A 19181-nucleotide genomic window follows, 5' to 3' on the forward strand; every position below is an offset into this window, starting at 1 on the left:
CGGCGTCCCACCTCAGTGCACTGCTGTGTCGGCGCAAGCCTTGGCGATTGTAGCGGACCTTTATGACCTAGTTCACCACAAACACATGACAACAGACAGGGAGATGTGGTGTGAAAAGACAGCATTGCCTCGTGTGGCGTGTCGTGGGGTTCGCACTGTCGTATGTTCACTCGATATAGCGTATCCAAAATGCACGCTGACACGCAAGCCCTGCAACGGTTTGGAGACAGGGCATGGCAGTACGCTTTTGTTTTTGTTTTGTTTTTTTTTTGCCGGTGTTAATGTAGGGAACCTCAAGCGGCACAAGGTCTACCTGAAAAGATAGGCGGCACCCGGGAAATATATTGATTCCCAATTAGAACCATTTGATAAACATGAGTCGTGCATCGCAGTACTTACGAAGGCGATTATGAGCAAACAAAAACACATTCCATTCACAAAGCCTCGGATTATCGCACAATGAAAGGAGAGTCGTAATAAACTTAACCTCTTTGAAAGCCCTTCAGGCAATTCAAACCCGCTATCGACGCAATCATTTCAATAAATGTCATCCAGCACACAGATCCCAGGCTGAACTCAACACAGCCGATCGTGCGTGCCACAGACAGCGGCGGACAAACGAGCGGCGCCGCTGCCCCAGCGGTCAGGAGGCGAACGCGGCGCCGGACGGCCGGCCGCGGCGCATTGATTGCGGCCAGGTTCGCCCTGAATGAAGCTGGCCGAAGCGCACCGCGCCCGATCGATGAGCGGCCGGCGGTCCGGCGCGGCTCGCCCGCGGCGCCCCGCCGGGCCGGCGCACGGCACCTCGCCGCACGGGCCACGCGGCGGACGTGGCCGGCGTGGCGGCGCGGGGCACGTGCGCCGCGGCACGTCGCCACCGCCCGGCGGCCTGGTCTCGCCAGTCCGCGCCGGCCGGCTACACCTAGCCGGAGTCATCTGCCACTCAGCAGCTGCGCATAACCCACAGCCGGCGCGCTGACGCATGTGCCGTGTCGTCAACCCGCCAGGCCGACGCGGGGGAACGCGCGGCGCTGACACTGCCGCCGAAAGGCACAAATGCCTACCACCCGGCGGCACCTGGGCGTACCCTGACGCGCCCTACACATGTGCTTCTCCCCCACAAACGGGGGCACCCGGCGGCGTCGCCACGACCTCGCGTCGTCCGATGCGGCGGCGGAAGCGGCGCGCCGCCGCCATCCCGTGTCGATGATTCATGATCTGGTTACCGCCGCCAGATGGCGCTCCCGGCATCGACGCAGGTAGGCCTTAATCGTCCCCGGCGCTGTGCGGCACCCCCAGCCGCAATTACGAGCGGCGGGCGGCGTGTGCTCACCTGGGGCGGCAGCGTGTCGCGGCTGCTGTACTTGGTGGACGGGCGCATGGCGTGCACCTCGCGGCCGTCGGCCGTAACGCAGCGGCTGAAGCAGCCGAACGCCGGCACCGGCTGGTGGTACTCGGCCGAGAAGTCCGGCGACGCCAGCCGGGTCACCACGCATAGCTCCGGACCACCTGAAGACGGCGGCAGGGGGTCAGGGCGCGCCGCCATTACGGCAGCGCTGGAGAGAGGGAGGGAGCGGGTCACTACTCCGGGCCACGCGGCACCGGGGAAATGGAACCGGGCGCGGGTCACAGCTGCGTAGAATTTCAGCTCGGCGCAGCGGCGCTCGATGGTCCCGCTGCGCACATGGCGCCGCAGCTACAGCGCACGGGCCGGCGAGTGGAGCGGGCCCGCCGGTCCCACGCCCGGCTCCGCGGGGTCAGGAGGGCGGGCCCGACAATCGATCAGTACGGCCGAGCGATGAAGGTAAGCGTCCGCGCTCTCGCCCCCGCCCGCCGACCGCTCATCAAACATTTAAAAAATGAGAAATGTGCCGCCTAACGCGTCATTGTGGGCGGAGACCACACGCACGCACGCACGCACGCACGCACGCACGCACGCACGCACGCACGCACACACACACACACACACACACACACACACACACACACACACACACACACACACACACACACACACACACACACACACACACACACACACACACACACACACACACACACACACACACACACACACACACACACACACACACACACACAATTTATATATATATATATATATATATATATATATATATATATACACCGACATATCCATACACTCACACACACGCACGTAGAGCTGTGGATGGAGTACGGTCCAGAGGTCGGACAATGAATTAGGGAGCCATTTGTGTAAGGACGCGTTCAGTCCGTTGGACGAGGATGAGGAAGAAAGACAACACTGAAATAAAGGAGTGCACCGGTTTTGATAGGTCCTTCCAATTCGTCTCTAACGTCAGGGGCAAGGCAAGCTGCTTTTGGTCTATTGTCTTCGATGGCTTGGAACACTTGGATGGTTTCATTATTATGTGTCCTGTGCGCAATGAATGTTGACATTTGTCATCTCCAGGAAGTCTTAGCACCATACCACTTGGATGGCTTGGAACACTTGGATGGTTTCATCATTATGTGTCTTGTGCGCAATGACTGTTGACATTTGTCATCTCCAAGAAGTCTTAGCACCATACCACAAGTAGGTCATTGATTCAGAATTGCGTACAACCTAGTAGCGCAGTTTTGCTCACACGCGTTATATGGTTATGTCGGACTCAACTGCCCCAGCACCACGCGTCAGTGCGATGCCATTAGTGCGATGCCGCCAGTGCGATGCTAAATGCGATGCTAAATGCGATGCCTGCTGTCCCGTACCGACTCCAGATGTGGCGACCGGCATGCGTGGTGCCCGGTCTCTCCAGTCGTGCCCGGTAACCACACGCCTCGCTGCGGCACACGACCTGTACCAACGGATCATCATGGCTTCTAGGTCGCGGTCGGAGCAAATGATGGGAAGAAGACCCTCAAGCCGAGGTGAACACTTGGTTCACATAGGTCTATATGTAGCGTAGGCACCATATGGCGTGGAAAGGCAATGGATGCGGTACGGGGTCAACAGAACGCCGCCGGCACTGCTTTTCAAAAGGAGTGAGATCTAACAGCTATTTTTCGGTCGCGTGTTACATGTCCATGTATAATGAATGACAGCATTTGCTATCTTTAGGAAAATACAAATAACTACAATTATACGAACGCCAGTACTTGCCACTTGTTAGAAGCCTGATAACTGGGCCCGAGCCTTAAACCCCGGCCAAGGATCAGAATCCTCAGACTTGGGGAAAGCATCCAACCTGCCCAGCGGTACGAACCATTTTTAATGTGTGAGGCTTGCAATAGCCCGAGCAAAACTGACGCGATGGCAGCCCACAAACACATCCAGCCACCTTCCACGGAGCGGTTGCGGCCCTTCCACTGACGCTCCTCCCACCCCGCCAATCCGCGCGCGGGGGCGCATTCAAATCCGGCGCATTCCGGGCGGCGCGATCGCCCCGCAACTGGACGGGCCACTGCGCCGCGCCGCGCCGGCATTCCCAGAGAGGAAGTGCCGCGCGCATTCCGCGCATCGCCTTCCCAGCCGTCGATCACCGTGCAAACAGCCGCCGTGCACTGGGAACGACCGGCTGGAAAGCCGCGACCGCAGCAGTGCGGAGCGCCGGCAGCGTCGCACGCCTACGCCGCGCCAGGCCACGCCGCGGCGCGCCGGAGCGTCGCACGCCCACGCCACGCCAGACCATGGTCCGTGCCTGGCCGCGGCAGGCCACGCTATGCCGCAGCAGGTCGCGCCGGGGGTGCGGCACGCTCGCGCTACACCACACCGGAAATATCGCATCTTCATGCCACACCGGGCCGTGGATCATGCCGAGCCATGTCGCGGCGTGGCAGGCCAAGCCAGCGGCACCGCACGCCCGCACCGTGGCAGGCCACCCCACGCCGGCAGCCATGAAGAATGCATCTAGCATCCGCTCACTATGGCGGCCTGCAGACGGCACTCGCCCGACATTTACGCTCAAAAGCGGCTGTATATTCATGAATGGAAGTAATGTATTGGCAAGTAGCTAGGGACGGAAAGCGGCCGCCTCAAGAATGTGTCGTGTAGCCATTTCCGTTATGAACTATGCGACTGATCGCAGCGTTGCCGCAGGTGACTTAGTGATCAGCAGCTACCCGTGTTCTGCCCTCTTGCCCTCCGGATCAGCGAAATATTCGTTCCAAGAAGGTTTGAGACATTCCATTAGACCTGCGGTGCCGAGTCGTTTGTGAAACATAGGAGAGAGATAATGGACCAACATCATCTTTTCAAGGCATAGCTGGCTTAGAGAAGTCGACCAGGAGCATTTTATTCCATCAGTTGGTAACATGATAGAACCATGCTCTGGTGAGTTGGTCCTTGCAGACCTTGAAAGCTAATCTTTTCCCGGAAAGATGGTTGCCGCGCCGGCTCATTACGTTTAATGTGAAACGGCTGTTGGTGCAGGCCAGGAAAGCCGCATCAGCGGATAATTCCGCGCCGTGCAAGATGTCATTCACGTTTAAAGGATGATGAGAAGTGTATAAATTTCGTTGAATTTCACTAGCCACATCTAACTGAGAACGCTTGCCGTTCATGGAGCGAACATATATCAGCAACAGCACATCACGCCAACACGACCCACAAAACATGTCTATTTCTCACGGTCATAACCACGTCATCCGCGAACAGGCACCCAGAGGTTATGAACATCTGGTTGCGGTCGTACATGCGCCCAGCCCAGAAACATGCCTCGCCAGCCTTTACCACCGTAACAGGTTTGAGAAGCTCGCGTCAGGGCGGGACCGCTGTCAGATCAGTCACCCGCTTGCCAGTCCGCGGCCATTTACTCATCACCAGAAATGTCCGGAAATAATACCGGGAAATTATACCAGGAAAGCCGCATAGCCAGCACCAGTCGTTGGTGGCTTTAGGTGGCGGCACTTCGCGAGAGGTTTGAGAGCCCGCCCCCAAACTGGAAATGTTGACGAACACGTCCCTTCCCGCATGCACTTGGAAACACGGGTCATACGACATCATCAACCTCATTTTCTTCAAGCCACCAGCCAAGATATAGCTTGCATATATATTTTAAAGATTTGGTGCGAACTATTTAAATGGATGGATTCATGAGATCAGCGCCCACGCTAACCGGTGAGTCTCGCGTAACGGGCGAGTCACCGCCCCTACCACCCGATTGTGAAATTCCAGGTCCAAGGCAGAATTTGGTGACAAAGTTTAACGCACCGTAACAGCAATTTAATGTAGCAATGCTCGACGGTCCGTCTTGCCCTCTGACATCACCTAACCTTTGGCACGGCCGCTTCCGCCGGCCGCAGGCCATCCCAGCCAGGGCAAATAATCAAGCGCCTGAAGCGACTCGATCCCACTTCGCTACGGGTGGGTGGAACGAAAGGCAGACGCTCTAGCCAACTGCTGTATCGGGAGGGATGTCATTCAAGTAGCTGACCTGACTTCGCGAATATAGGTTTACGTGACACTATTTCGAACTTGACCTACAAAGCGTAGGATCTTGACTCGATTCAAGCGGCTATGTTGCGGCGAGAAATCTGAAATCAAATTAGCATGACGCTACGTGTTGCCGCACTGATTCTTATCATAACGAGTTGGCAAATTAACTGACCCATCAGCAAATGACGTCATACGATGTTGCACGGCAAAGGTTCGTGTGCGTCATCCATTTAAAATGAAATAACGTTACTCGCACGTCATAAACCTTAAAACATGACGCTATCTTCTTGTCAAAGCGTCCTCCTTTTACGCCTATGGGTTTATGCCATTAGCATGCCATGACGTCTGCGATGCCATCAGTAATAATTGTGGCTGCAAGCCTGTCAAGAGCACTTCATAGGGTCGGCACAGGTCCGGTTGGGTCCAATCGCCAATTGCAACTTTAAGCTCCTTTACATTTCGTAAGAGGTTTGCGCACCGCTCCTCAGCTCGCTCCCAGACTTAGTGATTATGACATGAAATCGTTTAACAGCGCGTCATATGTCACAACATCTGACAAAAACGCTTGTTTTCTTTGCAGGATCAATCCATCAGATTTGGAATGGCCCCAAAGTTCAGAATACAGAACATCGTTGAGCAGAAGCGAAAACAATCGTCGAAAAAACAATGCGTACAACGCGCCGAGTTGATGTCCCATGGTGTGCGAGCATGCACGAACACCTCGGTGCCCGATCTCGACGTGTTTCCAAGATTGCAGTCATGGAACAACGACCGCATATGATCTAAGTTGACACATACAACTGGCGACATATGGTCGGGATAATGTGATATGTTAGGACCGGCTGGGGCGCATGTAGCAACTGGGGATGATCTCAACTCACATTTTCGCTGAAAACCCGGCTAAGCGTGCCATACACGCACGGACCTTATGCCTGGCGTAAAACAATGCCACTAATTTTTTATCTGTTCAGTTGTATCTGTACAACACGAATATCAAAACGTCAACATTTATCAACGCATATCTAAATGCATCCCATCGATTTCATAACGGGGGGGGGGGGGGGGGTTGACCCGGGCGACACCACGTGACTGCGCCCCTGAGGACCCGATTACGATGCCCAGGAGGGAGGGACCAACAGCTCGTGAGTCGGGTAGTGCGTAAGTCAACACGCAATTTGCATGTCGTTCTGAACCCACAGTAAGGGTGCATTTTTCCGACGGTATACGTGCGTATCCCGTGCCATATGAGAGCCACGCACAGCCTGCGCGCTAACTTCTGCCCCCACGGACTTACGCATATTCCGATCCCTGCAGGGCTCAGACCTATCACGAACGAGTCAAAATCTGCATACGGCCAAATCCAATATGCATGCGAAGGCACGCCTCGCATCTCCGAGCTGCGAGCATCGCTGCACGTCCCGTCTCGCTCGCGCCGAGCGAAGCGGACGCCAGCCGGCTGCCCCGACCCACCCGCTCTCGCCGCGCGGCCCGCCAGCGTTCGCGTCCCGCGCGCCGCCCGAGGCTCAGCGCCGCGCTGCACGCCGCGGCGCGCCGGCCGGCGTCCGAGCCGCCGCCGCTGCCGGCGCCGCTCCGCGCTTCCGGTCGCTCGGCGCATTATTCAATTACAGCCGCGGCCGGGCCGATATGGGAGTGACGCCGCCGCGACCGGCGCCGTGCAGCGCGGGTGTAATCGCCCGCCGGCGCGCGGCCACCGGCCCCGAATTCGCGGGAAGCGGGCGGCGCGCGACGCCGCCGCCAACGGCAGGCCGATTGACATGGCGGCCATCGGCGGCGGTTACCGCCGGCGCCGTTTCCGGCGGCGACAGAGTGAGCGTTTCCGGCCGGCCTGCGTTCGCCGGCGGCCCCGAGCAGTCCGTGTGAAGCGCGCCCATGCGACAGGTCCGTACACCGGACGCGCCAGCACGTGATTAGCCAACTCCCAACGGCCAGTTGGTTAGCCTGACACCCATAAAGCATGCAACTGCCAGGAATTGTGTCACATGGCACAGCGCCTGCAATGCGGCACCAATTATGCAAAAAGACCTGTTAACGGCCTGCCAGCAATGCGGTGTCACGGACGACTAGCGTTGGCAGCGATCCTGGGAAGCCGGTCTCTAATTGGTGGCTAATTCCACAGTTTTGCGATATTCTGGCCGTCTGCGTCATGCTGGCTTAGCCGTAACTTGTACCAGACCAGAACGCCTGAACAGGGTCGGGAATTATCCAGTAGCTGATATGTTTTGAACCAACCAACAGCCTATTCTTACCAGCAACGTGCGAGCGATTTTACTGCGATGGAACGGCCGTGTTCCTCTGCTAACATCGAGTCATCTTCCTCTGTAGAGGCGTGGCTATGTGCTCAATAGTGGCCATGCATGGCCGGCCCGGACCCGCAAATATCAACGGCCTCACTCTTTCAACGAAATCAGATATTTCGACTCATCACCATTACCGTCATTGGTATCAGTATTTCACGACAACGGGAAACACAGCCCGAGTATAATTAAAGCAAAGCAGGTCCAGCCACGGCGTCAAATTCTGACACGGCAGCATGGGTGTATCTGTGCAAAAGTGCTTAGCTGGTAATTGTATGATTAAATAATGAGTTAACGCCGTGATCCGCACGGGTCAACCATCGAAAGCGCCACAGACGCAAGGTACGTCCGACCCTTGATATTCGGGGATTGGGCCAGCGACGTAAATGTGATCTTTAGTGATTGGGTCAGCGACGTAAACGTGATTTTTTGTGTGATATGTGATAGTGTGATAAAAACGTGATAAAAAATTGGGGATTGGGTCAGCGGTGTAAATGTGATCTTTGGGGACTGGGTCAGCGATGTAAATGTGATCTTTGGGGACTGGGTCAGCGAAGTAAATGAGGTCTCATTGCAGGGCATTTGTTATCGCATGTCGTCTCCTTCCTATGCGTTGGAGCTCCGGGCGCTGTACCCGACTTAACTCCACAGCGCGCGGCGAACAGCAAAATGACAAATTCTGGAATAAGCAACGCGAAGAGCGACATGGTTTCTCCAGCAATCTTCTACTATGGTGCATTCGCACCAACCAAAGGTCTCATAACTCACGACAACTGCCCCCCCCCCCCTTCTCCCAAGCACAACGCTGGGACAGCACGCGCCCCCGATATGAACGCATGCCCCCCTCCGTCGCCGTGCCACTTACCGCTGGCCCAGCTACCGGCGGGCAGGACCAGGAAGATCGTACACAGCCAGAGCGCCTGCCCGAGAGCCATCTTCACGGCCCCCGACCTGCGGCCTCTGTAGTCATCTGCGGCACAGGAGTTACTCTGTCAGGTCAACACAGAAGCGGCCGTCACCGTCGCCTGCTGCACTGGGGCATATGCGGCGCGGGGCACCAGTTAGATCATCACAGAATCAGCGCTCACGGTTATCCGCAGCGCAGTGTCATGCGTGGCGCAGTCAACTGCAAGATAAAACAAATACTCAGTGCCATATCTGCAGCGTAGAAGCAAAAGTCAAGGTCGTGTACAACAGAGGACGGACGCCAGCGCTCGTGCCAAATGGATCACAGCTTATCTTCTTAGAAGTCGGGGGGAGGGGGAGGCTACTAGATTCTGCGCGGGCACAGTCGTACAAGATGTCCACGATGTCGTCATGTCCGCTCGCGCGCAGTACTGCCCCCCGTCGCCTGCGGCCGTGTCGCGCGCGGAGCTGCCCCTGCGCGGCGCCAGCGTGCGGCACATGACCTGGGTGGGTGCCGCGGCACGCACAGTCGCACGGACATTCATATGGCATGACGAGCGACAATATACCGGGCGCCCAGCCGCCCCGAGGCCGGCGCCGGGAGGACGCCTCGCTGCTGGTCGCCCCCGGGAGGCGGACGCCGGCTCGGAGCCCGGCTCCGATCTGGCTCCCATCCGGGCTCCGGGGGTGCGGCGGGCGGCCCGAGGCGTCCGCGCCGAGCGAGTCCGAGACGCGGCAGCCGGGTGTACGCTGCGAGCGATCGACGTCGGATTGGTATCGTGGGGGGGGGGGGGACGTTCCATTTTTCTAGCCATCCAACCTGTTGGCTGTGGACTGCAGTGATCCAAAAGCACCCTATTATGTACTCCGAGGCTTCAATCGATGGAACCAAAAGGCAATGCGTAATTACAAATTGGGCTGCAGGTGGTGAGGGTTTCAGAAGCCCGTTTTTGAGCTGTGAGCTCTCGCAAAGCCTCGGTTCTAACTTTTCCAAATGACCATAAAGTCATCATTACCGGTGCGCAGTTGACTTCCGGCCACCAAACAGTTTGTGCCCCGTTCCCACCTCAGAGACTCATTTCATGACCAGCCGCAGTCCCCCGTCGCCGCCGCCGGTCTGCCATCGCGGTGCGGCAAGATCGGGTCGACATCGCACAGCAAGTCCGTGTGCACAGGGGAGCTCGGGTCGACACCGCACAGCATGCCCACATTCCCAGGGAAGCTCGGGTCGACATCGCACAGCAAGTCCGTGTCCACAGGGGAGCTCGGGTCGACACCGCACAGCAAGCCATATTCCCAGGGATGTTCGGGTCGACACCGCACAGCAAGCCCGTATTCCCAGGGAAGCTCGGGTCGACATCGCACAGCAAACCCACATTCCCAGGGGAGCTCGGGTCGACATCGCACAACCAGTCCACATTCTCAGGGGAGCTCGGGTCGACGACACCGCACAGTCAGCGCACACTCTCCGATCGGAGTGTGCGCCGGCGGCATGCGCGCCCCGGCGTCGCATGCCGCCGCACGGACGTCAAACATTGATGCAGGGGGAGGGCATCGCTCTGTGGCCACGTACGCGAGGACACCACACAGCGTGACTACACCGGCACTGCAGCCAGCAGTGCACACACTGCGCGGTGCAACTCACTAATGTGGACACAGCGGCTTAGTTCGAGCCGCGGATCAATGCCGCTCCACTCCATTCCGCTCCCAAGGAAATGCCTTCGCTGCCTTCGAATCGCAAACACCTACCAGCGATACGTGACGCTGCCATAGCATCCGCGTCGGGTGCACAGATGCAGAGGCTGCACAACTCGAGTCAATGCCGTGAGGCCCAATGCGTGCGCATCGCACGTCCCAGGCCGTTCGGTAGCGATCGCCCGTCATCTCGACAGTGAGTGATCCGACCCCGCGGGTACCCGCCGGGGCGCGCGTACGGCTAACCCCAGCCTGATTCGTCACCGCAAACCCTGCACGGTGTTAAGTGCCCTGGCGTCTCCGTCGTTACGCCGCTGGGATTGCTGGTCGGTGCGGGCCGTGTCGTGTCGGTGCGGGGGGTGTCGTGTCGGTTCGTGCCATACGAGACAGTGTCGTGTCGTGCCGTATAGGACAGCGTCGTGCCATGCCGTATGGGACATTGCCGCGACATATCGTATGGGACATTGTCGTGTCGCACTGCAAAGGGCAGTGACGTACCGTGCCGTATTGGACAATGCCGTGTCGTGCCGTATGGGACGGTGCCATGTCGTGCCGTATGAGACAGTGTCGTGTCGTGCCGTATGACACAGTGTCGTGTCGTGCCGTACGGCAGTGTTGTGTCGTGTCGTATGGGGCAGCGTCGTGTCGTGCCGTATGAGACAGCATCGTGTCGTGCCGTATGGGAGTGACATGCCGTGCTGTGCCGTGCCATGCTGTGCTGTGCTGTGCTGTGTCTTGCCACGCCGTGCCGTGCCCAGTCGTGTTACGCCGCGTCATGTGCCAGCTGGCGGGTCGCCGTGTTGTCCGGCGGGACAGGACGCCGTGCCGCGCGTCGGCTGACCACGGCGCCAAGCCGCAGGTGGAGCCGGGCGCACCGGCTGGCGGCCCGCCGACGAGCAGCGGCGCGCTGGCCGCGTTCCCAGAACACACACACACACACGCACGCGCACGCGCACGCGCACGCGCACGCGCACACGCACACGCACACGCACACGCGCACGCGCACGCGCACGCGCACGCGCACACACACACACACACACACACACACACACACACACACACACACACACACACACACACACACACACACACACACGCACGCACGCACGCACGCACGCACGCACGCACGCACGCACGCACGCAGCGCGACACCCCGCGCAGCACAGATGCGCATTGAACGGAGGACACGATGCAGTCATCTGACGAGTTGCATGTGTGAATGCTGAAACCTGACAGCGCAGCAGCGTTTCATGGAGAATGTCCAGTGCAGCTGTGACAGGTCATAAGCGACGTCTGGAGCATCTCCGCTCAATAGCTGGTCATTGCCACCGGAGCTTCACTAACGAGGGCGGTTCACACTTCACGTTCGCCTCCGCTGCGAATGATTTATTGTTTTCAGTCTCGCCCCCACGAGCCTCACACGCCCCTGCTCTGAGCCCCTGTCCTTGGCGTGCACGGCGGATCCAGAAGCCCGTCCAAGTGGGTCAAATCATATCAGGGTCACCATCCCGTCGGCCTGACACAATGTTCAGCGCTGCGAGCACGGCCGTCGGAACACACACGAGTGAGTCTTTCGCAGCCCAGCACGGCACAGGCAGTCAGTCCAGTCCTCCCAGCACGGCGGTTAGTCAGTCCAGTCCACCCAGCACAGCCCAGCACGGCACACCTAGTCAGTCCAGTCTTCTCAGCACAGCCCATCACGGCACGGCCAGTCAGTCCAGTCCTCCCAGCACAACCCAGCACGGCACAGTCAATCAGTCCAGTCTTCCTAGCACAGCCCAGCACGGCAGTCAGTCAGCCCAGCCCTCCCAGCACAGCCCAGCACGACACAGTCAGTCGGTTTAGTCCTCCCCGCCGCACAAATGACGTCCCAGTCACCGCACGCGCCCGACAAGCAGCCGTGCCCGCCGCACCCACGCAGACGGGGATCCCTTTCCAGTTCGCGTCCGTCGTCCCTCAGCGCTCTGCGCAGCACCTCCTCTCCCACCGAGCGCTTCGGCTTCGACTTCAACTTCCTGCACGGATCGGCCCGGTGGTGCTTCCCAGCCGTCTCCAGCGGCCCATCGCCTCGCGCCAGATGGTTGGCCTGGCGGCCCGGATCGGCCTCGGGCGAGCGGCGCCTTCCGCCCGCGTCGACACAGCCCTAACAAATTAATATCGCCGCGCGCCTTCAGCGCGCGCGTCCGTTCCGGCCGGCGGAGTGGCCGGCCGGCAGCGGGCCACCAGCCGCCCACTCTGAGCCCTCTCGCGCCCGCCGATCATAGTCACGCGCTCGACGCGCCTCTCAGAGCCACGCGCTCGACGCGCCTCTCAGAGCCAGAAGATCTACGCGCCACTCAGAGCCACACGCTCGACGCGCCTTTCAGAGCCATAAGATCCACGCGTCACTCAGAGTCACACTCTCGACGTGCCACTCAGAATCACACTCTCGACGCGCCGCTCAAGAGTCGCGCGCTCGATGCGCCGCTCGAAGCTATACGCTCAACGCGCCTCTCTGAGCCACACGCTCGACGCGCCTCTCCGAGCCACACGCTCGACGCGCTTCTCGGAGCCACACGTTCGACGCGCCGCCGCAGTCACCCTGGATCACCCGACTCACTCCCGACGGGGAGCGCCAGTGACGAAGGTTGCTCGTCAGAGGCCCGGCTGTGAAGCGTTCGCCTACATTGGTCTGATCTCTGTGGTCAACAACGAGGGGCGACGGATCGAGACAAACTGTAAGGGACAAGCAAGTTAACGTCTAGGGTGCGCGTTTGTCTTACCATCGATAGTCTTTCATGTCAACGCATTATTTCCCTCCGGCCACTCGGAACCACACTGTCATACGCGGTCCCATACGCACCAACTCTCCACGACTTCGATCCCCCCGTCGGAGCCGGTGAGGCCGACGACCCCACACCGCGCGTAGAGCGACTCGGCCGCGCGAAACACGAACTGCCGCCGGCGCGGGCGGAGTCTGACAGCCAACCGGGACGACAGCCAGCGGACGAGCGGACCACCGCCGCGTCAGCACAACGCACGGTCCGGTCCCCCTTCCCAGCGCTCCCACCGCGCCCACAGCGCTCTATTGGGGGCCAAAAAACGCGCCGCCCTCTGGCAAAAGGGCACGGCGGAGTCGACCGCCCCCCCCCCCCCCTCGCGGGCCGAGCGACGACGCCGCAAACCTGACGCCTCTGCTATCGTAAATAGTGAATGAATCAAAAACGGACCTGTCGGCACCTGTGAACGATTAGCCTTCGGGGCTCGGGACCCGAACCGGTGACGAAACGCTCGTCATGTGCGAACTCCCCGACAATGCTGCGAGCCGACGGAGGAGCAACGGCGTCGCAGAGCAGTGGTGCCACATCCCGCTCCACCCGCCGCCGGTAACCGGACCCACGCCGCTTCAAAGCCGACTGGTGTCCGACCATAATGGCCGCCGGCGAACTGGGCCGGAGGCGAGCGAGCCCGGTCCGCGGCCGAGCCCGGCGCCGGGGGGCCGCCGCGGCGCCTCTGCCCCGGCCAGCCGCGGCTCGGACGGGGCGCGCCGCGCAGGTGCAATCGTACACCGGGTGATCAGGCGAGCGCAGAGCTGGATCGACACAGTAGCCGGCAGCTACGTCAGGGATCAATGACTCACCGGGGCCGCTTCATGGCGCCGGCCGGGTCACCAGAGCCACGCCTGCTCTGGGCGTCACGTTCGACTCCGTGCAATTCCATTCATTCCGGCATGATAAACGATCGAATCTCCGGCTGGAGATCAGAGCACCCTCGGGTGTCATCCGGCGCCGGGCTGTGCGGGGACGCGGCTGAGATGGGCGGCCGCCGGCACGGCGTGTGCACGTCCGTCACGCTCCAGCGGGCACGCGCGCCGGTTGTCCGCCGCGTGCCGGCGGTCACGTTTGTTCCGTGGTGTGGACCATCGCTCACGACAGGCCAGCAGCAGCCGGTGCTGAGGTGGCGGTCACCGGCGGCCGCTTCCGCCCATGCCAGGCAACGGGTTCCGCGAGAGGCGTGGCATGCCACGTGCGACGCCTGCCCATGTGGGCATTCTGAAACGTCGCCTGGCTCCTGGAGAACGGTCTGGGAAGTTCAGTAGTTGATCAATTTCGCCGAAAACGCCACTGTTCCGACTCATTCCACAAATGTACGTGAGGCCGCCTCTGCAACGTCTGACGGATTGAGAAGTGGTACCTAGAAACCAACCACTGAGCGGGTAATATAACAAGCTACGCGGAATCTGAATCTTCTCCACCGCCCACGCAAAACGAACGGTCACGGTCGTAACTCCCGTGGGCTTCGGTGGCCGAAGCTCAGCCGCTGGCGCCAGCCGCGCTTTGCTGACAGAGGCTGTCCCTAGCAGACAGAAAAGTCCGTTCCTTGATTCGAAGGAGGAGACTCCTCCTCCCTGCCACCCACTCCCCTCCCCAGCGGCCCCAGGCGGCGGGACGCCCTCCCCCCGCGCCGACGCGTCGAAAATCGATGGTCGTCGGCTGACGGAGGGCGCGTGCAAGCCGTCAGCAGCCGACCGTGGCAGCGGCGGCGGCTCTCCGCCCCTCTCCCCTCTCCGCCCGCGGGGGCGGCGGCCTATCTGCGCCTCTCTGCGTGACCTGAGTACGGCGACAAGCCGGCGAAACGCGACCGGCCTCGGGCTTGCCGCTCGTACATTGCGGCCCCACACAGCGTCACCTCGTACACCAGCCCGTACATTGTTTCATCCACGTCATTGCGAATAAGAGTCGTAGTGAAAAGTGGCACAGCATGGTTTTACAGGCAGTAACTCGTTAAGGCATTTTGCCAGCTCACAATTAAAATGGTATCTCATCTCCCATTCCAGAATGTAAAAATGTCAGCCCTTTAAGGGCGAATCACAGTTATATGCATCTAAAAACCTTAAAACCCTCGTACTCCTGACACATCTACGGATTAACAGGAAAACGCTGAATAAAAAAAAGCAAACCGCAGTTTTCAGTCGCCGCATTCTGCGATCTCAGGGAGCAGCTCGCTGTCATTTCCACAGAACAGCTGACTGAATACTCCTCGAACCTACACAATGCTTCAAGAAGACAAGGGTGACCCACAGCTTGAAGCGCAACTTTCTGCGTAAGACAGAGATTAATTTACTTCATTTCAGGCAGCTTTGGTGCGGGTGGAAACGCAGCTTTGCAGCTCAGTAAGAAATTGGCTTAACTCGTGCAATTTCTTTATAATATGCACAGACCACGCAGATGCTGATGTAACTCGATCCACTTTCACTTCGGTACTTTTCGGCTGCTCATATTCTAGTATCATCGGATAAGTACCAAAGTACGGTACGTTGGTTTGCACCCATAGTGAAACATTAGCCTTCAGGACCTATTCGTGATCTTCAATAGCATTCCTTTCCTGAACGAATCAGATTTTCCAGACTGAGCTGCGGGGTTTCTAAAACAACCATAAGTGACAATTATTGAGACGCCCCTTTCCGTACAGAGCATTTGCATTCCTTACCTGCGGTTGAAAGACAGCAAGGTTTGTCCCGAGGATACCCACAAATGTAGCATACCCAAGGATACCCAGAAATGCGTCGTCCGATAGGCGGCGGGAAGACTGACATTCCTGCCGCAGTCTCCGATTGATGATTAATTGCTGGCGAACTGCCGCCGTTACGGCGAGACGCTGATAAACTACATCTGTACTGCTACCGGGGCTTGCTTCTGGTTTGGTGCCATTCGTATGGTCAAACATGAAAATGGTCCGACCTGCCAGTCACTGCGACCTGGATCCAACAGCCTATGAACATGGCCGCATGTTCGAACCGACGTGCGTCTCTGCTGCAAGCCCTCTGGCAGGCTCGAACAGCGAGCTCGGGCAGGCGCTCGGCCGTGACCACCGGCGATCTGCCAGGGCCTTGGTCTGGCACAGGACATGCCTCGCCTTCCGCGGGCCCTGCCCAGACTGCCCCAAGCCGCTGCGGCTCTGCCCAGACTGCCCCAAACCGCTGCCGTTCCACACCCGACCGCATCCTCCAGCGAGGCATCTGTTCTAGAACGCGGCAACTCCGGCCCGATCGCGGCCTAAGTCCTCCCCACCACCGGCTGCTCGACCAACGAATCGGCACCAGTGGTGTGCAGCGGGCGTCGACGGGGCTCGCCACTCTCCCCCCCCCCCCCCTCTCTCGAGACCCGGAGTCGACACGCCGGACGCCCGGTGTCCGCCGGTCAGCGCCCCCGGCTTCCGTGTCCAGCCCATTATTTTTCCATCGGGCCGGCGGAGTCTGACCGGCCGGTCCCGGCTGGCGCCGGCCGCTGCGCACGACGCGCCGCTCCCGTCCGTGTCCGCCGAGGTCCCTGCGTCGGTCCGCCGCTTCATGCCCTCCCCCTCCCCGTCTAGGCCTCCCCGCGAACGCCTGGCCCTCGGCGTGTTCGAAGCCCTGTGAAGGCCAGGTAAGTGATTTTTATAGCTTGTTCCGTCGTTGTTCTGTTCTGCCGTCAGTCTGCAGCCACAGTCTCCAGTCTCCAATCTCCAGTCTCCTCTCCTTGAGCGGCCTGGTAACCACACGGGTCCTATTCAGTACGATAATTCCTCGAACGATTGCACTGGACATATCTGGAAGTCCAGTTTCTCCTGAAATGTGCGTTCCTCAACGAATTTAGCCCACTCCATTCTAACGATGATATTTTTAACACGACTGTATCAGCATTTCTTTATTTGAGCAGGAAAGGAAGCATGTTCATGAACTAGCAAAGATAGCAGGCTTTGTGTGATAGTTACTTTTTACGCAATCCTGTTATATTCCAGCATAAAATATTGGGCCAAAAGTAGCATCGGGGAGGGGGGGGGGGTACGGTATATTAAAATTGGGGGTACCACTCTCATGAAATAATGCACACAAACCCATGAGTTGGGTGGCACCACATTCCAGCAATCCATAAGGAAAGAAGCCAAAACTGGGTCAAAGGCCATCGTTTTAGATACATGCCTTTCAAAGACGTTATCATCTGTCAATTCGTATTGCACGTGTGATTGCGTGCATCCCAGCTGCCACAAATGTCGTTGTATAACGCCGTATGAGACGCTCAATCAGCACGTAGAGATTGCGATGATATTCAACTCACACGTAGATTTTCATGCTCACATTTAATGCTTGGAAGGTATGAAGCAATGACAAAAAACAATACTTCACTTCACTTCACTTCAAACACCACAATTACATGGCAAAAGTAAATACCACAGTCCCAAGCAGAGCCTCCTGTGACCTCCAGGTGCGTGCCTCCAAGTGAGCTCCGTAAATACTGTTGAGGACTGACCACACCATCAGCAGCAGTTGGCAACACCAGAGCAGTTGGTAACAATCAGCGCATAACGGAAACCGAAGCCGTCCAGGCTCAAATAGCAGAAATCGCGAGGCTCGCCGGCCCGGCGGCACGCGAAACCGCGCCGTGTGTTATGCTGGCATTCGGAGTACCATTACCCATCCGAACGAACGTGAGAACGCGCTCTCTGCAGGCCTCCGGGAACACCTCACGTCCTGGTGTCAGCGCCGACCTGTCGTGCTCTGACGGTTATCTGCGGTCTCAGTACCGGCGCGCTCGCCAGGGACAACGTAACATCCTTGTGACGCAGCGGCCAGGGCCGAATGGCAATGGGCACGCCGCGAAGGATTCATCTGAAACCTCCATCAAAAATTTTGCCTGACTCGCCGTGTTCGTTGGAAAATTCTGGTCCTTAAACGTACGAGTACCGAGTTGGCACCAATGACAGATCGCATCCCCGCAGTCGGCATAAGCTATTTCGCCGTCAATATTTTGTCCTCATATTATCGTGCATTTGTAGCGGCAACCAGCGGGAGTCCCGTGCTCGGCTCGAGCCAGCGATTTAATGTGCGGTAACTTTTGATATTGCTGTGTGCTGCGCCGTAAATGGCATCGTTTGTCCTTAGTTAACGTATGTCCGTTTGCCCATGCATACTTAGCTCACCCACAAACGTAATAGGCAACACAACAACCCAACATAAATCCGCTTTGGTGCGCTGTCCCTGCAACTGTGCATCAGCTGACGTGTTCAATCACTTTTATTGAGCAGCCGACCTAAAAGCAGAAAGAGGCATGACTGGCAAAACAGGTCCTTTAACTGAAATCTGGCATAGTGAAAGAATGAGGAAATACACACTACGAAGGCGCGGCCGACTACTGCATGCAGTGCACCCCGCGCCATCCAGTCGGCACTCACCCTTCAGCCAGCAAGGCAGTATCCAACGAGCGCTCCGCCCGAACCTTGGAGCGCCAGCGACCACAACCGATCCGCGCACTGTCCCCAGCCGTCGCGGCACCCGGCAGCCCCCTCACCCCGCTCCAGGCACCTACACCACTGCCGCCGCCGACCGACAACAAAATCCGCGCACCGCGGCCGGCAAGCGCGCCCTCCGATTGGTCGGCCGCCGAAACAAGGTCAAAGCCACCGCCAGTGAAAGACGGTCCGCGGGAGCGACGAGCGCCGGCCGCGCGCGCTGCGCACCGCGCTCCTCTTTCGCGGATCATCGAGCCGGCGCTGACGTCACTCCACCGGTCGCCGGAGCGGTGGCCGCCGCAGGGCCCGTGCCCGGCCGCGGACAGCAGCGCGTGGAATGTGCGCCGGCGTGCTGGCCGCCCACTCCGAGCGTAGCACAAACGCGCCGGCAAAAAATGAAGGTAAAAACTCCGACAAAAAGGGAACGCAGGTTTCATTCACAACGCAGCGCATCAGCTGACTGCTGTATGGCCTCGTCGAAAAGATAACGGTACTTCCCTTGAGGCCAATGGTCGCTGGGGCATAAATAAAACAAGTGGCGAGCGTGCCGATGTGGTTCACGGTTTTTCTGTGACGTTCTGGATTTACGTGATATCATTTTG

At 58.7% G+C, this 19181-nt stretch overlaps 1 protein-coding gene across 1 annotated transcript in view; it reads right to left on the bottom strand.

Moving 5' to 3' along the window:
- Positions 1 to 18656, bottom strand: part of LOC119102698 (uncharacterized) — a 68469-nt gene extending 49813 nt beyond the window's left edge. Inside the window, exons 1-3 of the mRNA XM_037226156.1 lie at positions 18523 to 18656; positions 8597 to 8701; positions 1334 to 1509 (exon numbers count right to left, since the gene is read on the bottom strand). Of these exons, the coding sequence (XP_037082051.1) occupies positions 1334 to 1509; positions 8597 to 8666 (246 nt within the window). The 5' untranslated portion in view covers positions 8667 to 8701; positions 18523 to 18656. The remainder of the gene's footprint in view (positions 1 to 1333; positions 1510 to 8596; positions 8702 to 18522) is intronic.
- Positions 18657 to 19181: the final 525 nt, after the last annotated feature.

Source organism: Pollicipes pollicipes, unplaced genomic scaffold, assembly GCF_011947565.3.
Source record: "Pollicipes pollicipes isolate AB1234 unplaced genomic scaffold, Ppol_2.1 Scaffold_5724;HRSCAF=6776_pilon_pilon_pilon, whole genome shotgun sequence".
NCBI lineage: Eukaryota > Metazoa > Arthropoda > Thecostraca > Pollicipedomorpha > Pollicipedidae > Pollicipes > Pollicipes pollicipes.